Source organism: Apiotrichum porosum (genome assembly GCF_003942205.1).
Source record: "Apiotrichum porosum strain DSM 27194 chromosome Unknown scaffold_1, whole genome shotgun sequence".
In the NCBI taxonomy this organism is placed as follows: domain Eukaryota; kingdom Fungi; phylum Basidiomycota; class Tremellomycetes; order Trichosporonales; family Trichosporonaceae; genus Apiotrichum; species Apiotrichum porosum.
This window is the reverse complement of record NW_021167108.1, coordinates 2,414,578-2,436,427: the sequence shown is the minus strand read 5'-3', so window position 1 is coordinate 2,436,427 and position 21,850 is coordinate 2,414,578. Positions and strand designations below refer to the sequence as shown.

The 21,850-nt window shown below is 56.9% G+C and overlaps 11 protein-coding genes across 11 annotated transcripts; 4 read left to right on the top strand and 7 right to left on the bottom strand.

The window, feature by feature from the left end:
- Window positions 1-220: 220 nt before the first annotated feature.
- EHS24_000889 (uncharacterized protein) lies at window positions 221-2,698 on the bottom strand (the record flags this gene model as incomplete). The annotated part of the gene is made up of 1 exon (XM_028616702.1): window positions 221-2,698. One exon carries the CDS (start codon window positions 2,696-2,698, stop codon window positions 221-223), a length of 2,478 nt encoding a protein of 825 aa, XP_028480559.1.
- A 164-nt stretch (window positions 2,699-2,862) lies between these two features.
- Window positions 2,863-4,312, bottom strand: EHS24_000888 (uncharacterized protein; the record flags this gene model as incomplete). Its single annotated transcript, XM_028616701.1, has 5 exons — window positions 2,863-3,283; window positions 3,322-3,536; window positions 3,583-3,662; window positions 3,714-4,066; window positions 4,107-4,312. 5 exons carry the CDS (start codon window positions 4,310-4,312, stop codon window positions 2,863-2,865), a joined length of 1,275 nt encoding a protein of 424 aa, XP_028480558.1.
- A 1,048-nt stretch (window positions 4,313-5,360) lies between these two features.
- Window positions 5,361-5,777, bottom strand: EHS24_000887 (uncharacterized protein; the record flags this gene model as incomplete). The annotated part of the gene is made up of 2 exons (XM_028616700.1): window positions 5,361-5,656; window positions 5,732-5,777. The coding sequence occupies 2 exons, from the start codon at window positions 5,775-5,777 to the stop codon at window positions 5,361-5,363; spliced, it is 342 nt and encodes a 113-aa protein (XP_028480557.1).
- Window positions 5,778-7,186: 1,409 nt separating this feature from the next.
- Window positions 7,187-7,402, top strand: EHS24_000886 (uncharacterized protein; the record flags this gene model as incomplete). Its single annotated transcript, XM_028616699.1, has 2 exons — window positions 7,187-7,280; window positions 7,335-7,402. 2 exons carry the CDS (start codon window positions 7,187-7,189, stop codon window positions 7,400-7,402), a joined length of 162 nt encoding a protein of 53 aa, XP_028480556.1.
- Window positions 7,403-7,892: 490 nt separating this feature from the next.
- EHS24_000885 (uncharacterized protein) lies at window positions 7,893-8,814 on the bottom strand (the record flags this gene model as incomplete). The annotated part of the gene is made up of 3 exons (XM_028616698.1): window positions 7,893-8,319; window positions 8,371-8,510; window positions 8,566-8,814. The coding sequence occupies 3 exons, from the start codon at window positions 8,812-8,814 to the stop codon at window positions 7,893-7,895; spliced, it is 816 nt and encodes a 271-aa protein (XP_028480555.1).
- A 425-nt stretch (window positions 8,815-9,239) lies between these two features.
- EHS24_000884 (uncharacterized protein) lies at window positions 9,240-11,263 on the bottom strand (the record flags this gene model as incomplete). The annotated part of the gene is made up of 9 exons (XM_028616697.1): window positions 9,240-9,452; window positions 9,491-9,854; window positions 9,893-10,358; window positions 10,411-10,620; window positions 10,658-10,712; window positions 10,780-10,832; window positions 10,874-10,969; window positions 11,006-11,059; window positions 11,098-11,263. 9 exons carry the CDS (start codon window positions 11,261-11,263, stop codon window positions 9,240-9,242), a joined length of 1,677 nt encoding a protein of 558 aa, XP_028480554.1.
- A 689-nt stretch (window positions 11,264-11,952) lies between these two features.
- Window positions 11,953-12,960, top strand: EHS24_000883 (uncharacterized protein; the record flags this gene model as incomplete). The annotated part of the gene is made up of 6 exons (XM_028616696.1): window positions 11,953-12,074; window positions 12,111-12,250; window positions 12,292-12,559; window positions 12,608-12,649; window positions 12,694-12,818; window positions 12,860-12,960. The coding sequence occupies 6 exons, from the start codon at window positions 11,953-11,955 to the stop codon at window positions 12,958-12,960; spliced, it is 798 nt and encodes a 265-aa protein (XP_028480553.1).
- A 1,031-nt stretch (window positions 12,961-13,991) lies between these two features.
- On the bottom strand, window positions 13,992-15,242 carry EHS24_000882 (uncharacterized protein; the record flags this gene model as incomplete). Its single annotated transcript, XM_028616695.1, has 2 exons — window positions 13,992-14,814; window positions 14,866-15,242. The coding sequence occupies 2 exons, from the start codon at window positions 15,240-15,242 to the stop codon at window positions 13,992-13,994; spliced, it is 1,200 nt and encodes a 399-aa protein (XP_028480552.1).
- A 1,681-nt stretch (window positions 15,243-16,923) lies between these two features.
- Window positions 16,924-18,463, top strand: EHS24_000881 (uncharacterized protein; the record flags this gene model as incomplete). The annotated part of the gene is made up of 2 exons (XM_028616694.1): window positions 16,924-17,259; window positions 17,297-18,463. 2 exons carry the CDS (start codon window positions 16,924-16,926, stop codon window positions 18,461-18,463), a joined length of 1,503 nt encoding a protein of 500 aa, XP_028480551.1.
- A 402-nt stretch (window positions 18,464-18,865) lies between these two features.
- EHS24_000880 (uncharacterized protein) lies at window positions 18,866-19,965 on the bottom strand (the record flags this gene model as incomplete). Its single annotated transcript, XM_028616693.1, has 3 exons — window positions 18,866-19,226; window positions 19,280-19,847; window positions 19,908-19,965. 3 exons carry the CDS (start codon window positions 19,963-19,965, stop codon window positions 18,866-18,868), a joined length of 987 nt encoding a protein of 328 aa, XP_028480550.1.
- A 541-nt stretch (window positions 19,966-20,506) lies between these two features.
- On the top strand, window positions 20,507-21,710 carry EHS24_000879 (uncharacterized protein; the record flags this gene model as incomplete). The annotated part of the gene is made up of 2 exons (XM_028616692.1): window positions 20,507-21,343; window positions 21,570-21,710. 2 exons carry the CDS (start codon window positions 20,507-20,509, stop codon window positions 21,708-21,710), a joined length of 978 nt encoding a protein of 325 aa, XP_028480549.1.
- Window positions 21,711-21,850: the final 140 nt, after the last annotated feature.

Sequence of the window (21,850 nt, the reverse complement as noted above, 5' to 3'; positions counted from 1 at the left end):
CCTAATGGCGACATAAGACGCGAGCAATAGCCCTCGTAATGGATGGAAGGAAGAGAGTACGGAGAGTACGAGTACGGGGTGCGCAACAATGCATAGGATATGGGCAAAGTGGGCACTGGCGGTGACAAGGACACTAGTGCAAGCGGGTGGAACACATAGAAACAACAAACAGGGAACGTGAAGCAAACAAAAACAATGTGGAGTGGCCCTAGCCGACACTCTAAAGCCGCCTTCTCTTATACACTGACGGTAGAGGATGGGCCCTCACGACCGTCTCGCGCCGAGCCTGGCGGTCGAGCTCGGCCTCCACCTGGGCGCGAACCCGAGCAAGCTTGGCATCCTCGGCGGTCTTCTCCGCTGCACGGATCGCAACCTCCGAGTCATAGGCAGCACGCTCAAGTGCGCGTAAGCGTGACGCCTTGCCCGGAGTTTGCCCACGGATCGGGGCGGCGGGCTCGGCGCGGCGACGGGGTACGGGTGCCGGGACATGAGCTTCGGTCTTGCCGGCGCGTTCGAACATGGCACACTTGATGGCGAGGTCGCGCGCACGTTCGGCGTCACGAACGCGGATGGGAGCGGAGCCTAACGTATGGCCAGCTCCCGGCTTTGGAAGGCGTGCAAGGGCCGCCGAAGCGAAAGCGGAGTTGGTCGGTGGACAGAAAGGCTTCCTAGTGTCGGGCGTGATGTCGACCATGGCCGGGCGAGGGACGTTGAGCGCCTGCGGTTGCGACGCCAGAGGGCGACGGAGTGGAGCGACCGGGCGGTCTGACACGGTATTAGGACGCGTTGCCGGCTTTGAGGCGGCGGCTCGGGCGATGGCAGCAGCGGTGGGACGGGCAAAGTTCCCAGATGTCACGCGCGGTTTCGGTGCAGGCGCTCTGCGAGCAGGCGCATCGCGAGCTACCTGAATTGCTGCTTCGGTAGTGGCGGCCATGGCAGAGACCGGGTTGTTGATGACCTGGCACATCTGAGGCATGTGCTCAAAATCTTCCGGCCCGGTATCCACGTCCATTGGAGTTGCCAGCTCATCTTTGGTGAACTCGTGCGTTTCCTGCTCACTCGAAGGCGAAGGTCGCAAGAGGTCGCCGAAGAACCTCAGGACCCGTTCCGAGGCCGACACACGGCGTTCCGGTTGTGTGGTGGCTGCAGGAGTTGCCAATGTCGCTGGCACGGTCTGTGCTGGCGGTGTTGCCTGGCGCGGTGTCACCGAGCGAGCCACAGACCCCACAGACACGTTCCAGTCCTCCGCCTGGCCGTCGGCGGTCGTTTGTGACAATGCTGGCGAGGCGTACTGGAGGGTCTGGTTGGGTCCTGGGGTGGCTGCGGAAGGGGTCGGAAAAGAAAAGGAGAATGGGAAGAAGCGGCGAGGAAGGGTCGATGGAACAGCCGGCGTGCCAGTTGGGGACGTGGAGACGTGAGGGAGCGTGGCACGCTGCGGGGAGATCACGACCGACTTAGGGGTAGCAGCCACAAGCGCTGGCTCTGCAGGCGTAGCTGGTCTTGAGGGTTCCTCGATCGCGGAAGAGCGACGAATAGGTGGAATATCGAGGTTGGCCAGTTCAACATGGCGGGACATACGGGCCGGCTGAGGAGACGATGCACGAGTCTCCTGCAGTGGGTGACCGCTCTGGGAGGGGAGCATCGCAGACGCAGACTGGGGTTTGACGTGCGAAACGGAGCGAGCAACCGGTTGTGGGCGAGCCACGGTATACGGTGCGGGTCGAGCGGTACTGGAACCAGGCTCCATGGGGGTCGAATGATGAGCCTTTCCGGGACGAGGTGCGAGGGTCGCAGAGCGTCCACTAGCTGCTGCACGCTCAGCGCGGGTCTGGAGCTTTCCGCCTGGTCCGAGGCCGATTACAACACGGGTACCAGGACGAGGACGCGCGATTGCGGGGATTGCCTTGGCCTTCCCTTTGTCCTTCGAGATGGTGCGGCTAACATTTGAAGGTTCGCCTGGTGTCGGCGCCGCGCGAGTCACCGCGAGAGGAGTCGAGGCGGCTGCAGTCTCGACAGGGTGAGGAGTGGGTTGCCTTGGCAGCGCGTGGCCTGTCGGATATTGGGGTTGGAGTAGAGGAGGAGAATGAGAAGCACGCGCAAAGGTGATCGGGGTAATAGACCGGCGCTGATGATCAGGCCGGGGCATGTCCATGATCGACCTCGGGGTCGCTGAGGGGAGAACAGTCGGAAGATGGGGTGAAGGGGTTGGTCGGCGTGCCGAATCCGTGATCCTACGCGCATACAGGTCGTCACTCTTCTGCCGAGGTGTCGCATAAATGGTCATCCGCCGCTTGGCAGGGTTGTGGATGGGACTGGCAGGACGCTTGCTTGGGGCTGCAACACTGGTCGAACGAGACCAGGAAGACGTCGAACCATAGGTCGACTCGCGCTCGCCCCGGCCGGTCAACACAGTTTCGGTTTCCTGCAACACATTCGCAAGGTCTGTCGGTGAGAGGTGCGTAATGTCGAGCACATTTCCGGCCGTAGGAGTCTTCTCTTCGAGCCAGTCGCTCGTTTCGGCGAGATCGAATCCGTCAAACAATGGTTGGATCTTGCCGAACGGGGTATCGACGGCTCGGAGAGGGGCGGGAGTGACCGCAGGGATTCGGGAGGTGGAAGAGGTGGCAAGTCGAGATTTAGGGAGGGGTATCGCACTACGCATGGTGTCGCGCGCGCCTGGGCGCGACGGCGCTGGCATGTTGCGGTTAACAAGAAGTCAAAGAGAACAATGTACAAGTTGGGTGGCGGGTGAGGGTTGTTGACACTCGGAAATTAACAGGGAGGCACGTTTAAGAGACAGGAGATCAAATGCATTTTCTAATTGACTTTCCAGACAAGCCGCCATTTACAACATGTTTGTAATCAATTTCCATTGGCAGCCACGGTGACGGCCTGCGCGGCGTCGACGACAGCGGCGACAAACTCTTCCACATCCTCGCTGGTGTTCTGGAAGTTGAGAGCAAGGGTCCCGCGCTGTGCAGTCCAATATCCCCGCTCCAAGAGGCCGAAGAAGAGGAGGTCGTGAGCCGAGTTACGAAGCTCGTTGGCGAGGGTGCAGTGGATTTGGTTGACTGATCCCAGGCCAGTCACCTTGAATGGAGCGCCGGACGTCTGGAACCCAGAGTTGAGCATGTCGCGCATGGTGTCACCAAGGGCATTCAGGTTGGAGAGAGCTTCCGGAGTGAGGATCTGCTCCAGTGCAGTTGCGCCAGCCACCATCGTCAGAGCGCTGTTGTTGAACGTGCCACCATGGCTGACAGGGTTTGGGCGGCGGACATCGAACCTGCACGTCAGAGGAGTACACTGATGGGTTGAACTCACATGTCCATGATCTCCCTCTTACCACCAAACGCGCCGAACGCAAACCCACCACCAAAGTACTTGCCCACCGTGGTCATGTCCGGTGTGATCCCCAGGAGGGCTTGGCGACCACCTGGTGATAGTCGCGAGGTCTGAACCTCGTCGAAGATCAAGACAGCTCCAATTCGAGTGGCCAGCTCGCGCAATCCTTCCAGGAACACTGGGTCTCCAGGGACCTGTCGTTGTCAGTTGTTACCTGGCCGAAGTCGATGGTTGACTTACAGCTCCGCCAGCACCCAGCATTGGTTCAACAAGGATGGCTCCGATCTCAGTTGTGATGGGGTCAAGAAGGGCTTTGACGCCTTTGAGGTCGTTGTACGGCGCAACCACAAATTGCTGTCATCAGTTGTTACTCAGGCTAACCTCGCTCACATAAGGAGCACGGAGGACACCGGGCACGTCCTCTGGTTCATTTTGGCTGAAGCGACACAACAACGAGCCATGGTAGGCTCCTTCAAAAACTACGACCTTTTTACGCTTGGTGTGCTTGAGTGCCGCGCCGATGGCATTGAGGTTGGCCTCGGTTCCAGAGTTACAGAATCGCACCAGCTCCATGGACGGGAACCGGGCCACAAGACCAGCTGCAAAGCGGGCCTCGGAAGTGGTATGGCCACCAAACTGGACACCCGTGGTGAGCGCTTTGCTGATGGCTGCTTGCAGGGCTGGGTGGCTTTTGCCATAGATGCCGCTGGTGAAGTCGGACAGGCTGCGACACGTCAGCCACGATGTAGGTAAACATCACTTACAAGTCTTTATACACGTGCCCGTCCACATCAGTCATTTCACCACCCTTGCCACTGGCGATGTAGATGGGGAATGGTTCACATGCGAGGGTGGTTCTCGTACCTCCACCGGGCAACACTTGAACGGCGGTGTCGTACGCTGCCTTGGAATTGGGGTTCCTCTCGGCATAGGCTTCGCGAGCCGCCTTCAATGCACTTTCCAGAGTCATGTCGATTGATGTGCTAGGGGTGGGCAAAGATCTGTGGTGAGGTTCAGCTGTTATATAGCAACAGAGTAAGCGACGGTTTGACTCGGAAGAGAGTGGAGAATCACAAGGAACGATAACCGTCGAGTCGATCGGCGAAGACCGAGATCCGAGGAGGCACGGGACTTGGCGCGTTCGCGACTGTGGCGACACCGCTCCACGTCCATAGTTGGAACCGGTAACATCCTGTATCGTTCAGGTAGACATGAGAGGTGTGGGATTGGGACTGTGGTCGAGGTTGTACCATTGGTCATGAAGTGATCTGATCGATGACGTATGAGTCCATGTCAGGGCGATGCGGAGTTCTCCTATGTACAACCCCCCTTTTGTTCACGGACTTGTCGCCGCCGACAAGAGACCGTTCTGTAGGTCTAAGAGACCGAGTCCTGCCAATGTGTGCCGCTCATGTCTATCAATACGCTCAATGGCTCTTTCTGACCTCTGAAGGGGCTCATTCAATGTAAGCGAGGTAGCCGTTTGGTCTGGCGGCGATCGACCCTCAATGGGTTTCGCACCGAGGCATCTGCTACGGGCTCTCCCACTTCCTGACACAAGGAACCATCAGCGAGGTAGAGATATTATGCGTCAAGGTCCAGACCTTGAGAGTATATGCAGGTTCCAGTGCAGTGGGTTGCAAAGAGGCTCAGGAGCTCAGGAGGCAAAAGTGTGGGATGATGCATATACGAAAAGAGCCTGACAGAAGAATTGTCCGCCGTGGCTCTGCCAATCACACGAGGGGATACGTGTTGGGTTATTGGCTTAAGCCACGTCAATGAAAGTTGTGAAATACATTGAGAAATTTCTTCAACATTGCACGACCGTCTTCTATAACACTCTGTACAGGTGGAATCGATTTCAAGGAGACCAACGTAGTTGGGCAAATAGCAGAGATTTTATTTCATTCGAGCATTCCTTTGATGCGCTTTAACTCTTATTCGATCAGAGTTGCTGTTTCCAGTGATGGGTGCACTCTTTGGACGGTATCTGAGGCTATTCAACACGGGAAGAGAAGTTAAGTTTTGCCCTCGGAGGTGTTGTTGTACTGAGAGCCCTGGCCGTCGTAGGACTGGCCGGACGAGTCGGTGGCCAAGTCCTCGGAGTTCTTGCGGCTGATCTCGACATTCTCAGCAGCCCAGTGGTAGCCATCCCACTCCATCATGTCCGAGAACGGTTCGGGATTGTTAGAGGAGGGAGAACAGATGGAAGCCGTAGGGGTAGGAGCGGCGGTGATGGTGGTAGTGACCTCAAGTGGACGGAGGCAGAAGTTACAGACCCACTGGCCGTTGCACTTCCAGGCATAGCACTGCTCTTTTCTGCTGTCAGCAAGGCCATACCAATGAGAATTGCAACGAAGCGAGGCAGAGCTGAAGAAACTGAGCTCACCACCCTGGTTGCGGCCGGTCCATTTACAACCCTTGCACGGCTCCATGTTGCTTGTTGTGGACAACTGTGGCCGAACGGATGAGGAAAGCAAGTGAGGAGTTTGAGGGGGTCCTTTCAAAACGTGTCTGCCTTTAAGGTAGGCCACTCCACAGAAAGTCCAGAAGGAGATGGCTAATGGTGGTACGGGGTGTGGCGGTGGCGAAGGCGAAATGGTCCGAATTCTGCGGACGAATGATGGGCATTCCCAATCCGGTATGTAGGACGACCTGACCATCATCAGCGTGCTTCATGCTAGGATGAAGTTACAGGAGAACTGATGTATGATTCTTCATAGAGATTGTACTAGTACTCCGCAGGCGTTGAAGCATTATGGTGGTGGGAGCGACAGCTACATACGCCCGTCGCGTCATCCACTCTGTCCGTCCTAACCAACTTTCGCGCACGACATTCTCCGTCCGGCCGCCGAACAGATCCGCAGGTGTTTGGCCGACTGCTCCGAGAGCGTTGGATCTCTGCCTATCGGTACCAGCCTAAACAGCATGATATCATGGGAACGCAAGGCCTTCAGTGCCCAAGGTGCGAAACGAGAAAATGGGGGCGCGACAACTGACACACAGCCTATACCCGGTGCACACGACACTGCTCTTCTCACAGTTAGTCCGAAGGTTCCCTCGTAATCTCTGGGCTCGGCAAGGATTTAAGAGAGCCTGCGTCCTCAGGATGAGAGCCTACCCTCTTACAAAACCTCCCGCTTGCACAAACTGAGCGACAACCTCAACTCTGCAACACTTGCCACCGATGGTCTGGGAGGAGGGTATGTCGATTTGTGAAGGAGACGAGGATGGGTACAACGAAGGCGGTGAGTGAGCTTCTACCGTAACTCAGCGCTCACATGTTAGACCCATGCGAGGTGGATGATGATGCCGGCTACTGTATCCACTGTCAAACCATTCCCGAAGAGGACGACAGCGACAATTGATTATGACAACACCACGAACCACGTCACGACGACCTAGTCATAGAACCACAGTAGACATTGCTCCAACATGATGCACGAATAGCCCGGTCCAAGAAAGGCAATCAGCACACAGTCAGTCACACGGGCGCTAGAGAACACACGCGGTTCAAAACTCGAGTCGTGAGTCGGCCACGGATTCCAGGAGGGGGCCTGTGTGGATTGGTATTGATAGCCGAAGCGAGTTGTTTTGTCACCGAGGGTCTCACCGCTCACAGACCGCATGCAGCTCCTTGCAGTGGCCGACCTCTAGACCTGTCAGTGCGTAGATGGCGAGGCCTAGAAACGGTCTGATCGCGAGTCGAGGCCATGTCGCCAACAGATCAGCAACGTTCCACGGGGCTGTGTCGCTTGGACCCCCTTCCCCTGCACTGAAAAACAGACGGACCAAGGACCAGTTTCCTCTCCTTCCACCACGCAACAACCAAACATACAGACCCATGCGCTTCAACTTCAACCCCCATACTATCAGCCTCTACCGCCAGCCCTACTGGTGTCTCGGAGACCGCAACGACGACTTTTACAACTACGGCAGTGAGCAGTTTACTGTGCCTGGCGCCGTTGTTATGACTGACTTTTGTTCCCAAGGCCCCTGTATCTGGACGACTCCCGACGACAGGACATGGATCTGCCGGTACTGTGACTTCATCCTCTGAAGCCATGAGACATCAAGGCCAGTGAGCGGTATCGCCAAGACAACTACCGAGACCAAACCGGTCCAGCTGTCATCACAGGCGGCACAACAGGCGCAGAAGAAACAACACCCACCACAACAACCTTCGCCCATCCCGAGAGGCAACGGTCCCACCAACAGCCATCAATCTCCCTGATGCTCTCCCAACCTTGTCTACTTGGCCATCCAAGCAGGCCCTCTGCCTCCTCGACGACATATATAGGTAGTCGCACCGTGGTGCAGACGGACAACATTGGCCCAGCTGTCGAAGTGGAGCGACTGTGCGTCCGCCGACGTCTGGGGAATCCCTTGATCAGCAATGATTGTCGCTTCTCGCCCCGTCAACACCGACTGTCCCCCTGTACCACCAAGACCGCATGCCGAGGCCGATTCACTAGCGATGGAAGGTGGTAACATACGATTTCGATGGACTTTCTCTCCTGTATCTAACCGGTGTGGCATGTACTTTGATGCTACAGCTGTGCCTGGTCAAGAGCCGCACGCAGCGCCTCCTCAACAGTCCGATATTCAAAGTCGGTCACTGCCGACTCGGCATTGTCACTGCAGGTCTGATGGGCACGCCCGGTCTCCCAAGCCGTCATGAGCCAGTCAAGGAAGTAATTGAAGTCAAACTGGTCAGGCAGCGGCACCTCGTTCAGTGGCCGATGGGTGATGTCAATTGGGACATTCGTAATCTTGGCCACCAGTGCCAATGCGCCGTTATACGTCGTGGGGTCACCAGTCGGTGCAATTACCGCACCGGCAAGGATAGAGAGGTCCTCTTTAGCGTTCCAAAAGTGAGCCGCTACGAGCCTGCCCACGTCTTGAGAGTGGACGAAGGAGATTGGGGTGTCGCCTTTACCAACGACCGTCGCGTGGCCATCCTCAATGCGGAGGATCCTGGATGGAGAGGTGAGCCGTGGGCAAGGGGCGATGCAGCTGTATGCTCACCCTGGGAGAACGGCGTCCATTGCTGGACCAGTGAGGATACGGCAGACGCCTAGACCGATGCTATCGCAGTGCTCCAGCAGAGGCTGAATGGCTGCCAGAAATGGCGGGTCACCCTTCTCAAAGCCCATGGGGTTGCCGTACTCGCTGAGACGCATCAGCCTGGGCACATCGCAGGATTAGTTCGCTGCAGAAAACTCGCAAAGGCACAAAGAGTCGAACCCCGTCCCTCTTCCCCACACTGGCCCATTCAGCTTGGTAGGACGAGGCACAGTCGTCGGCAGTGTTTGGGAAGACGAGAAGCGCATCGATGCCCTCAAGCGTGGTCTCGGTGGCTGGGCTGAGAATATGTTGGGTCGAGATACCTGCGGCCTTGAATTCGGCTTCAATGGCTGTCCGAAGGAGTACCGCCTGTCCTTGGGTGCCCTCGACGAGTCCGACAATCATGGTTGGAGAGTGACTCGGTGGAGTTCTTGGGAGAAAAACGGTGGGATGGGCAGTGAAGGGGGTGTCCGCTCGACCTCTTATATTGTCTCAGTGGGAATGGCGGCTTTGTCTTTCCCGCCCTTCTCCGACGGACGTGACGTTCCCGACTGGCGTTTGCACGCAGCTCTAGCTCTGATCTCCCTCTGGACACGGATAACGGACACTGTTATCAAGCACAGTAAGGAAAGCTCATGATCCTATTTTCGCGATTTTCTTTTTCGTGATTTTCAACACATTTTGCATCATTCCTTCCGCTATCCAGTCACGGGTGCAAGCACCCCACTACAGCGCACACTCCCCTTACCACAACAACATTGGACCTCTCCCCACTAGACGCATACTAACCAGACGCACACCCACTGGACACAGACTCCAATTCCATCGACCTAGTGGCCAGCAAAGCCCATCATCTTAACCTTCTTGAGGTTGACAGGCTTAATAAGCACGACGGCTGCGATGATCGAGATCGCACCCATGGCGCAAAGCTGGATAAAGATGGGCTGGAGAGACTTGATGTAGGCGAGGCGGACTGCGTGAGCCAGCTCAGTTGAAAGCGTGCCGATGAGAGTCGTGTCTGAAGTAACGGTCGCGGGGGCGTCCTGATTGTTAGAACTGGTCAAGATGCGTTTTAACTCACGGGAGCGTACGTGGCGAGGTTTGCGGCCAGTTTATTGCGCAGAATGGTCGTACTGATAGTCGGTGCAATGGCACCACCGAAAAGCTCTGCGAACGAGACGGCAGCGATGCGGAGGTGGATGTCCTCCTGCTTGGATATGGCCTGGATACAAACGTAGATTTGCTGTTGAGTGAAGCCAACACCAGCAGCGAAGAGGATCTGGTAGCCGTACAGTTGTCCGGTGGTCGGCGCCGAGGGCATGGTGTAATATACGGCACCGGCGACAATCATGAAGCAAGGACCGATAATGAGCCACTGGTAGTAGTGGCCGGTCTTGGTGGTGACCCAACCGGCGACGAACGAGAAGACAATGGTGACCAGGAGGCTGGGTGGGTCAGTGCCCAGCGGAAATGTGGCACTTACTAAGGGAGAATCTGATACCCCGCCTGGAGAGCAGTTGATCCCAGAGCCACTTCAAAGAAGTATGGGAGCATGATGACGCCGATGAGGTTGGCGTAGAGGGTCGACATGGACAGGAGACAACCACCGAATTGAGTGCGGTTACGGAAGAGCACGAGGGGCATCAGCGCCGCCTCTCCCTCATGCCATTGCCAGGCGATGAAAACAACGAGAAGGCCGCCAAAACCACCAATAATGAGAGCCAGGATGTGTCCCGAGGTCCATGAGTAGGCACTCCCACCGTCCTGGATGGCTATCTGGAGGCAAATGACAGCACCGCTGACGAGCACGAAGCCGATCCAGTCGACACCGAGGAGACGGTACCCAACCGAGGAGCGCTTAGGGTCCGACTTGGAAAACTGTCCCCAGCGCTTATCGAGGCGCTCTGCAGCATGGTCGGCGAAAGGGCGAAGGATTTGCTGCTTTGGAACTGTGTGGTTAACTTTCCTTACAGGTGGAAGACCGAAACCGAAACAACTTACCTAGGAACCAGATAGTGGTGACAGTAATGGCAGCGAGGGGCAGGGCGAACAGAAAGCACAGGCGCCAAGTGACCGAGTCGGCAAAATAGCCGGCAAGAACAGGTCCACAGCCGTTGGCTACGAGGTTTGCAAAACCAAAAAGACCCATGATCAAAGGACGGCGGGTCAGGGGGACAACAGAAGCAATGAGTGATAGCACGCCGACCCAGACTTTGTTGTCAGCAGCGATAAGGGATCCAGGACATACTGCCAGCGGCGCCAATGCCAGCAATGGCACGGCCAATAATGACCGCATCGATGTTCTGAGCGGAACCACAGACAACAGCGCCAAGCTACTGTTAGTCTTGCCACAGGACCATGGGCACCCACAGTGAAGAAACCGATGGCAGAAAGAAGAACATTTTTGCCATCAAAGGCGGACACTGCGGTCAGTGAGCAGGAGTAAAATAACAGCTGAACCTACAAATCTGCCCATAAAGGAGCATGCAAGGGCACTGGGCCATAAAGAATGCGCTGCTTACCCACCCAAACTTGGAGGCAGCGTTGAAGTTACCGACGACTGACGTCAGTGTTACTCATGGGGTACGAGACAAACTAATTGAGAAAGCCGGCGACAACATGTTGCCGACCAAGGAGGTCATGAACTGGGCTGCTCAAGTCAGCGGCCATGGTGGGTCCAATACTGACCAAACATCATGCCAAGAAGAGAAAGCCAGAGCTTCCAGGCTGTGAGCCACCTGGGGTCGTCGTCGGGGACGTCCGGGCCGTCCTCGCCCTTGCTGTCCTCATGGTGGTCGACCTCGGCCTTGATATCGTCAAGGTCGGCTGTGGGAGAGACAGCTTCAGTAGTCATGCCTAATGTGACTGCAATGTCTGGCTTGAAGGTTGTAGTGTCGTTCCTGAAGGGCAGTACCGGTTGATGTTGTTGTTGGGATACGAAGGGGACGTCGTCGTGGTCTCGTTTTCGTTTATAACACGCCCACAAGGGTGGCCTCCGGACACCCAAACTCATCAGCATGAATGCTGGGAGGCAAGGAGTTCTGATGTCCGACAAGGTCAGTGATCCAAGAACGGGTATCTAGTCATGAGTATGGTCTGGAAGCGAGAGGGCTATCACATGAACCCAGGTATGCAGGTGCGGAGCGGTGGGTGGTTTGCCGGACCCCGGTGCTGCGCGGGGGACCCGCGGCGCCAAAATTAGCCCCACTGCGGGGCCATCGCTTTGGCCCTGGAATTTGACAGTGGCACTTCTCCGGCGGGGCCAGTGCTCGCTGTTTCTTGCCGTGGACAGCACTGTCGTTGTCAGCTGTTAGCATGTCCGCTGCTCCGCCTTGGCATCTATGCATGTACGGACGTATGCTGTGGAGTGCCCCAAATGTTTTGTAGCCCTCCTCGTGGCTAGTTCTGCTCGGCCGTTCGGTTGGATCTCCTCCGTCCTATCGATGAGCTTTGCTGCACCCCAGCGCCCGGCCGGCCATACTTAAGCTGTCCAGACACGTTCCAACAAGTTCACAGTCTTCCAACCACGTACCAACAACAGCAATGACTATCACCAACGAGTCCACTAACGGTAAAGCCACCCGTGTCCCAACCGACGACGTTGTCACTCAACTTGTCAACCGCATCCTCCGGCTCGAAGATGAGCGTGCCATCGACAAGCTTATGTAGGTCTGTCACCAGGTCACTTTGCTTACCTCTAGGGCCCACCGCGCTTACCTTCACTCTGCTGGCCGCCACGACATTGAGGTCGAGCAGCTCTGGTCAAAGCGCTCCGACATCATCTTTGAGCCTGAGGACTGGGGAGGGTGGACCGGTCACGAGGCAATGCAGCAGAACTATGGTGGGTAACATGGCACTACTTCAGTACTGACACTCACACAGTCAAGGGAAACCCGTTCCCGCCTACTACCAAGGGTCTCATGATTGAGCACACTCTCACCACTGGCATCATTGAGATTGCCGACGACCGCCAAACTGCCAAGGGTGTCTGGATCTCGCCTGGCCACGAGACCTTCCCCATGGGTGACACCATGCGTCCTCACTGGAGCTGGGGGCGTTACGCTGTCGACTTTGTGCGCGAGGACGGTGGTTGGAGGATCTGGCACCTGCACGTGCTCACCACTTTCCGTACTCCCTATGACAAGTCCTGGTGAGTGCTCCTGCGAACTCCCCCCATCCCCCGTTGCTGACGACCTAGGGTCGAGTCTTCGCTTCAGCGCCCGGAATATCTGCCGACAGAGTGAGTTTGCGCCTGCTGGGAGGGTTTCTCAGCTAACAACGCAGGGGCGAAGCCATGCCGGGCATGTCTGGTCCTGACCGCCCTGTCAGCTACAACCAGCCGTACTCGGTCAACCACCAGCCGCAGTACCAGCCGGTCCCCCCTGAGCCTTACAGCACCTGGACAGAGAGTGAGTTGGCCTCGAAGCGTGTTCTCTAGCTGACACCGCAGCCTTCTCATGTGTGGATGTTCACGACCACTCTATTACACATGCGGGTCGCCAGGCAGGTCTCGTGCCTCCCTTCCGGTCCGACGGTCGCACGACCCTGTGAAGAGTTGAGGTTAGAGGACAGCCCAAAGAGGCTGGATCTGTAAATGTCCGAAAATGGTAGAAATCCCAGATGCATAGCTGTTGACCGCGTACCCTTTACTTGCGACGAGCTGTCAACATGGAGACTATCCTAGCAGTGGCTGACCGGCGAGAAGCACATGATGTGCTGTGCCCTTGGTTATCTCGGGCCCACTTGATGAATCTATCTCGGCTAGACGTCCGCGTTTCCGCTGCCATACCGCCCTTTCCGCTATATTTGGCTAGTCGCGGCCGACGTCGAGTGGGACGTAAAGGATCCATTGGGGAATCCACTGCGTACTTCCGCTGCGGCATGGCATTGATTGCCCACATTCCAGACTGTGGAGTACAGGACGACTCGAGCGCATGACCGGCACAACCCTACGCCACCGACGCCCTTGCCACCTTGACAAACGACGCCTCTGGCACCTCCCTCCTCCCCGCTACGTAGCTGCCAATAAACCCAGCGCGGCCGCTAACGTACGCGGCAGGAAGGGGGAGGTAGCAACATTCAAAGGGTTCAGATGCCCATTGGTGCCAAGCGAAGAGACTGTGTGCAGGAGAGCCTGTCAGATGACCCAGAAAGTGCCAATTCAGCACCGGGTGCCGGATCAACCAGTTCCATCGGAGGAACGGAGGGGTGCGGTCCGTTCCGCGTCATTTCCGCGCATCCGAAGACGCCGACGCCGGATAAGGAGCTTGCTGCATGCGGAGCGCCCGATTAGTGAGCCTTACATCCCAGGCCACGCTAGGATGGCCACTACCTGCCTACCGAGGTAGATAGCCTGCTGGGGTATGAGTCGTCGTGAACCAACGCGATCGATCCCATCCGCCGTAACGCGGAAAAGTGGCAGCCGATCAACCTGTTCCGCCTTTCGGTCAACCTGAAGCAGATAGGAAGTGTCCAATGGTCCATTCTCGTACGTGATACAGTACGCAGAAGCGTTATTTATCTACAGAAATGTTCAAGTATAATTCTATAACAAAAGGTTGGCCATGATAGCGTTCTTTTACTCAGCTCGTCCCGTAGACGCGGACACCGTTGATGAGCCAATAGGCATCCTTGAAGCCCTCTGGGTGGTTGTTGACGTAGTCGGAGCAGTCTCCCCACTGGCTCTTGCAAGGCGAGGCAGCCCACCCACTCTCCGCCCAACCGCCACACATGGCAATGTTGAAGATGAGCTGTTGCTCGGTGAGGTCGTTGGCAAGGTCGCAGTTGGTGTTGGGGAAGTAGGCGGTCATGGTGCCTAGCTGGGTCTCGTCAAAGGTGTCGCCGGGGTTCGAGACGATGTCGGGGACCTCCGCGGTGCGTGGATAGAACCAGGCCGCAATGTACTCCGAGGTGCGTCGCAGGATGTAATACCCTCCGCCGGCCGCGTTCAATCCTGGTCCAAACGACGCAGAGTCGGTCGAAACAAAGTTGCAGCCAGCAGCGCCGTCACAGGTGCTCGCCTTGGGAGTGGCGGTGTAGAGGTCTGGGTTAACTTCACCCGACTTCCAGGGCATCGTGCATTGAGCGTCATTGCCGGTGTGGACAGTGATAAGGTTGGTACTGAGGTCGTTGTTCCCCTCGATAATGTCAATCTCCCCTCCAGACGGCCACTCGCCTGTACCAATGGTCCAGAAGGCGGGCCAGGTGGAGCAGCCTTCTGGCATGTGGGCGATGTCGGCAATGACGAGCATGTCGCCGGCAAAGTAGTCGTGACTCTGAATACGGACGGAGTCGCGGCCACGAGCACTGGGGTCGACGACGTTTGTCGAGTCGACAGCCATGCCAAACTGTCCGTTGTTCACCCATGCCAGGCCACGGTTCTTGGCAGTTTGCTGGTCGAGGTAGCTGACGGTTATTAGGATAAACCACACAGTGGTGATGCATGTGGCTACTCACTTGGTGCGGCCCTTGGTGGGGTCATCGAATGTCACAAATTCGAAGCCGTTGTAGAAATCATTGCCTTGGTACGTCTTCTTAACGGCCCAGTTGCTGAGACGGGTAGGAGCAGTGTTCGAGCTGTTGGTGGCGCTTGACCCTGGGCTGGTCGTCTCGGTAGTTGTTGTGTCGGTAGTTGTCTCTGTTGGTGTAGTGCTAGGAGTGGGAGCATCGGACGGGCTGGGAGTACTGGCGGAGGTGGACTCTCGGGTGGTGGTGGCATTGGGTTCAGTTGGGGGACCAACAATGATTGGGTCGACCTTCGCAGGGTTGTCTAGGTCGGCACGAATGACGGACAGAAGTGCCAGGGCGGTGAATAGGCGAGCATAAGGAGCCATTTCGAAGGATTGAAAGACGTCGAGGGGAGTCGGAAGGGAGAGAGTTGAGGAGGGTCCGCGGGGAGGATGGGGATACAGCAGCCACTGTAAAATATCTCAAACTTATATGGCGGGCAACATCATTGCAACAGGTGGCCGGCCGAACGATGGCCCAAATGAGTCTCCTAGCTACCAGAACAGCATGCCACCTTCTGCTGAACGATGGACATTGGGACAGGACATCTGCCCAGTGTACCCCTGTGCGCCGGTGACACGGAATGCTTACGCGTGTCTCCCGCACCCCCCTGGAAAGGCCCTTGAAATTGCCCTGGGCACCCCTCTGGCAACAATGTCAATGTTATACGACCACCCAAGCGCTGAGGATCGCAGATTCGGTCACAGCGCGTTAATGTGGGTCGTCACGTTGTCCATGGCAATGTTGAGATTTCCGTACAAGTGGGGATGAGCTGTGCCCACGCCGAGATTGGTTATGACATACGACACAACGGGCGAACATCAGTTTGGCCAGTTAATGTTCATGGCTCATCCGACGGCCGCTGGCAATGTTGTTGCACAGGCTTCAGCCACCGCGTTACCATATTAACATCTTCCATCTCACCAACCTCTCAAGAGGTTCCCAGGCGTATGACAAAGAGCTGTGCAGCCACAGTTCCTTCCAGGGCATTTGGTGGAGTGCAGCAGGCGCCAGCCCTTCTTGTCTACACCACAGCGTCAAAGCCACGAATTTCCTGTCTTTCTGCTACGATTGAACGGGACAGTGAGACCCGCATTCCCCGGGCAGCGGCAGCCAGATACGGCATGTTGCAGAGCTTGATGGGAACGAACCTACGAATAAACCTTGCACCTGCACGACAGAGGGGGAGCGCTGGATTTGCCGTCGGAGAGTTATGGCCTGGCTGGGGGCCACGCATGAGCTTGACACGCTGGGTGTGTCATGTCAGACAGTATCATGTTCGGCTGTATCCTAAGCAACGTCGTTTTCGGCTCACTGAACCAGAAACAAGCAAGTGCAATGACGGCGTCCCATCAGATGCGGTTGCGTGTCGTGGTTGATTGGCATGATCGAGGGTGTCGCCACAGAGAAGTCCATGGCCTCTGGGGTCAGACGGCCAGCCGTCATCCGTTGCGACGTGAGGCATGTGCCTCACGTCCCGCTTTCGCGTCGCGTCACGTCACCCTGCTTTAACAGGAAAAGCCAGCAGAGGTATTCAAAGTGTACGCGTTGAAGGCCTGAACCATAGCGGCAACGGTCTGGTCCACTACTCTCCCGTCTCAATCAGTCTGTTCGCTCCAAGCTGACCAAAAGCCACGGTCAGCAGGTGGACTGACTAAGTGGAGGTGACAAAGAATCGGAGTTGGCCGGACCGGCGGACCGGCGCCGGACCCTTTCCCTTTTACAGACATTGTTCCTACGATCCGCGGACTCCAATGCAGCTCGACAGCTATGCATGGGGGGTTCACAACATGAATCCTCGGTATACCTGAGTATGGCCTCCACGGCCTCCACACTAATGCACGGAAAACGACCAAATTCCGCGCCGGAGATGAGTAAATCAGTTGTACCTCGTCGGTCGGTCGTCCGGTGCCGGGCCAACACACTTCACCGGCCGGTACATCTCCACAACAGAGCTGCATGCCCACTGTTCCCACCATCCATTCTCTCAGCAAGTCACCACCAGACATGACCGCCGCAGCACTGGAGAGCAGCGTCCGCCATTATGGCTCCAACGGCAATGGCGGAAACGAACATAGCTCCCAACGCGGTCGTGTGGGGACAAGTGCGCCCTCCTCGGAGCAGGATCGTACCGAGGTTTCGAGCGATGTGGATGAAATGACACCACTCCTCAAGTGTGTCGTCCCGCCCACGCCATTGCCCATCGCACAGCTGCTCATCGTTCTGTTCCTTCGCGTGACGGAGCCGATAGCATATATGGTATGCTTTCCGTTCATCAACCAAATGCTCCTCGATATTGGGGCTGTGGATGACCCCAAGAAGGCTGGATTCTACGCCGGTATTGTGAGTGCTCGCTATCGCTTCCTTAGCTGACATGCAGGTCGAGTCTGTCTTTGCATTCACCGAGCTCCTCACCGTGTTTCACTGGGGAAAGGTCAGCGACAGGATAGGACGCAAGCCCGTTCTCCTCATCGGCTGCGCTGTCGGCGCTGTGTCGGCCATTGCGTTCGGTGCCAGCAGGAGCTTCACAGCCCTCGTAATCACGAGGGCCATCAACGGCCTTGCAAATGGCAACGTTGCGGTTCTGAAAAGCGTCATTGGCGAGCTCACCGATGAGACCAATCAGGCCCGCGCGTTTAGCTTCTTCCCCCTATCCCTGGCGATCGGCAGCATTCTCGCGTCGTGTATGGGTGGCTACCTGTCCAACATTGCACGTACGTTCCCCTCACTGGGGGACTCATACCCTATTCTCCGAGCATACCCGTACCTTCTTCCGTCGGTCGCCGCTGCCTGCTTTCCCATCGTGAGCGGCATCATCGCCGCTGTCTGGATGGAGGAGACACTGCCTCCAAAGAAGACTGCTGAGGACTGCACGGACGAAGACGAACAAGAGGAGGAGAGTCACGGGGCCTTCAAGCTTCTTCAAAACGCAGACATCCGCGTCCTCATGTGGAGCTTCACTGTTATGTCCCTCGAATCAATCGCCTATCAGGCTCTCCTGCCACTGTTCTTCTTCACGCCAGTCCGCGACGGAGGGCTTGGATTTTCCGAAGCACAGATTGGCACAGCGCTCAGTATTCGCGGCGTCGCCACTATCGCAGTGCAGCTGTTCGCCTTTCCTCACCTCGTGCGAGCCGTCGGCAACACGCGACTGTTCCGGATCCTCGTCGTGCTCTACATACCGACATTCCTCCTCCTCCCGCTCCTCAACGTGCTTGCTCGTGCCGGCGCGCCCGCTCCCGTTTGGGTGGGTGTCGCCGTCGTACTTGCTCTTGGAGCCATCTCCAACATGGCGTTTGCGAGCAACCTGATCATGACCAACGATGCGGTGCCTAACCGCCGCTCCCTCGGTGCCTTGAACGGCCTTGCAGCCATGTTCTCCTCGGCCACGCGCGTTGTGGGTCCCAGTGCTGCCAACTCTCTGTTCGCGCTGTCTGTCGACAGGCATGCGCTCGGCGGTAACCTCATCTGGGCGTTCATGACGTGTCTGGCTCTGGTCGGGTGGCAGTCGAGCTGGCATTTGAAGGCCAAGTATGGGAGGCAGTGATTGCTACATACATAGAAATTGTATTTTGTACAACGTGGTCCCAAAAGGATACCTAGACCCAGTCTGTACGCGCACAAACAGAGTTACACGCGCCACAGAGCCATCCTTGCTTTTACCCATGCTCATGCTCTACCGACTACGAGCATTCTCTGCATTATCTACAGTTGCATGTTATGTACACAAAGGGCCAGACCATCCCACGCCTTGTGTGGTGGCCCCGTCTCACTGCCGTATGAATCATCGGGCCACCCCCCCCCAGTTTTCCCACACCGACGAGCAAACTGTGGCGTGATGGCTGCGGCATGGCCATGCAGGCAATGTCAAAGTACAAGCCAAGATACATACAAAACTACCATATCTACAGCGGGCCGTGGACACACAAGCCAACATATACATCTTGCTTCAAACACTCAGCTCGTCGGCAGTGAGGATGGCTGGGTTGAATATGTGCTTTACGCCGCTGTATACACTGGCGCACGAGTGGGGAACAGTGTTGTTGCTCCGCGTGAAGACATTTTCGGCCTGGCCAGTGGAACTTGCGACACGCGCGTCGTGATGGACATTGTTGAAGATGACCATTTCGCGCAGGGTCTGGGGTTGGCTTGCAGCTTCGTTGATAGCGTCGACGAGCCCCTCGTCGTGGGGGGCACGGCAATTAGCCTTAACGTCGTCGAGCTCCTCGATGGCGAAATCCTCAAGCCGGTCCCACTCGAGGGTCAACGTGAATTCATCTTCTTTGGCGAACATTGGGACAGGACGAAGTCTGAACACTGGGGTGCGGACATTGGCGATAGGGATGTAATGCGCATGCCGGACGCCACAGTGTTCGAGATGGCGTAGATACGGACCCCATTTGGCGACCATACGTTGAAGGAAGGGAGCAAAATTCCCTCGCTGTTGCTTCTGTGGTCGTCCGTGTACGTGAGGCTCAGGACCTCCACTCGCATAGGCAGCGCCACCAGACCCTCGACGTCGGCGACGAAGAGCTTGTACTTGGCGGCCGTTGTAAGGCCGCGGGAGGCGGCTTGACGTGCCCCAATCACTTCCTTGAAGAAGCTCACGGTGAACTGCAGTCGGACAGACTGCAAATAGGTCGGCGCGACCGCCTGGACAGCCTTGGTGATTATCTCGACAAAGTGGCGGAAGCCGCTGCACGACGTGATCGTCACGGCCGTGTATTGAAGTGACCTAAGCCAGCCCGAGAGGGTCGCACGCGAGGGGTAAGGGAACGTCTGTGTCTCGTCGTTTAAAGTGTAGGCTGCATGGTGGAGGAGGAACAAGTTGATGAAGTGGACGGCGTATTCAGTGACATTGAAGATGATAGTAAGCTCGCCCGCGAGCTCGTAGTTTGCCGCTGGAATGATATCTTGAACATGACGAAGACCTGAGAAAAGCGTCAGCCTACGGTCCACGTATGATAATGCATGCCGTACATATACCTCACGCTGGAGATCCCATGGGGCTTCGGCGCTTGAGTTGGCGGTGACGGACCTGGTGGCCATCCGCCCGCCGTGGCGGATTGACCGTCGAAGCCACGCAATGGTGGCAGTGGATGGCAAGCTAACGTCGTGTCCGACAAAGTCCGCGCAGTATCGCGATGGCAATGTAGAAGAGGAAGTAGCGAGCGATCGAGCGAGAGATCTGAAGATGGCGGAAGGAGTGGGCGTGGGCGTGTTGCAAATGATGAGAAGAAGCTGATCGCTGACGCGACCGCCTTCCACCCCACCCGCTCCTCCGCGCAGGGCATGGCTTTGTTGGTGTGCCACACACGGTATCAAATACACCCTCACATCTAGTATTTAAATTGTAATTTCCCGTAGTTATATCTTCACTCTGCATTCTTCTTCATTCCGACAGGCTTTGCGTCAGCATCACTGCTTTGCGACTGCCTTTGGGATCAACAGTCATTCCCCATTCACCCACTACACCCTTCCAATATGTCCTCCGAACATCACCGTATCGCTCCCCCTTCACAAGGGCGGGCTCATTGATCCCCCTTCACGAGGTCCCCGGCCCCGCAACTACTCCCCTCATCTTCGCAAGATGTCCGGTCCAACCAGTCGGGCCTCTTCGTCCGAGCCCGTGCCCGATGACTCGCACAACGGCGACGTCAGTGCTGGAGGTGCTACTAGCGCTGCACGTTCCCGCGACAGCGTCTACGGTCATTTCATGAATTTCATTCATGAAGTGAAAGACCAAGGCGCGCTCGCTGCATGTTTTCCGCCGGCCACCTCCGACTCCGCCGGCCCTTCCTCAGCTCAAGAAGTAATGGTCGCCGACGCCCCGTCGCCTCCATTCAAGACCCTGGTGACGTTCATGATGTACCTCGCACACGTCATGACGGGCATGATCGTCGAGACGGTGGCGCTCTCCACGGTCATCACAGCGTGTAAGAGCTTCAAGACCGTTTGGGAGCAGAACACGGGCAACCCCATGGATCGAGAGGTGGTCGACCAGGTCAGCCACTACATACTGCACGAGCTCGATGTCAGGCACGATACCCGCACGCCTGGGTACGTGTCGATTGCTCAGCTCCGCAGTATCGTGGCTGCCTTCTTCCATCTTGACTTCGCCTCCGTCGGTATCCAGCAGCGCCTCAACCCGGTGTTCTGGGTCACCATGACCATGGAGAGCCAGGTCCGCATCTCGTCCACCTTGAGGCCCGACACCTCTACGGACGACATGATCGGTATGACCTGGGGAGTGTTCACCATCCGATCGGACAAGTCGCCCATCAGAAGTGACATTCACGAAGTCACAATCCGGTTTGACACGGTCAACGGCAAGACCGAGACGGTCATCCTCCGTGCCCCTGCCAATGCTGGCTCGGACCCTCGTCTGTATATGTTCGCATTGGGGAGAGTTGTTGGTGCGGAGCCGGTAGGCTACACGGTCCAAGAGCTGTTTACCGGCCAATGCCTGCAGCGTGACTGTTACATTTGTTTACCTATATACCTATGCAGCACCTCCTTGTGGGCGCCCCCTCAGAAGTGGCAATAGCTCATGGTGTCGTGGTGTCACATCTGGGGCCGCGTGACCGCCAATCTGTCGTCAGAAGCACTGCTCGCGTCGACCTACTGCACTGACCGTACTGACCGCTCAAAAGTGTCTCGAGCGTCCTACGCCCCGCCACGACTACATCCCCCCGAGGCCCGTGGTGGCCGGTGAGCGAGTGGCGGAGTTTGCAGTCGCCGCTCCGAAGCTCAGAAAGGGCGCAATTCACCCCCACGAGTCCCCCCTCCACTGATCCTCGAGCGTACAGCACGACTGGCGCGCGACTAGGGCGTGCAGTACAGCGCCCGTCGTCACACACGGGGGATACGGTATGTCAACATGGATCACCGCACTCTTTTTTTGCGCCTGGTCTGCTGGTCAAAGCCGACGCGT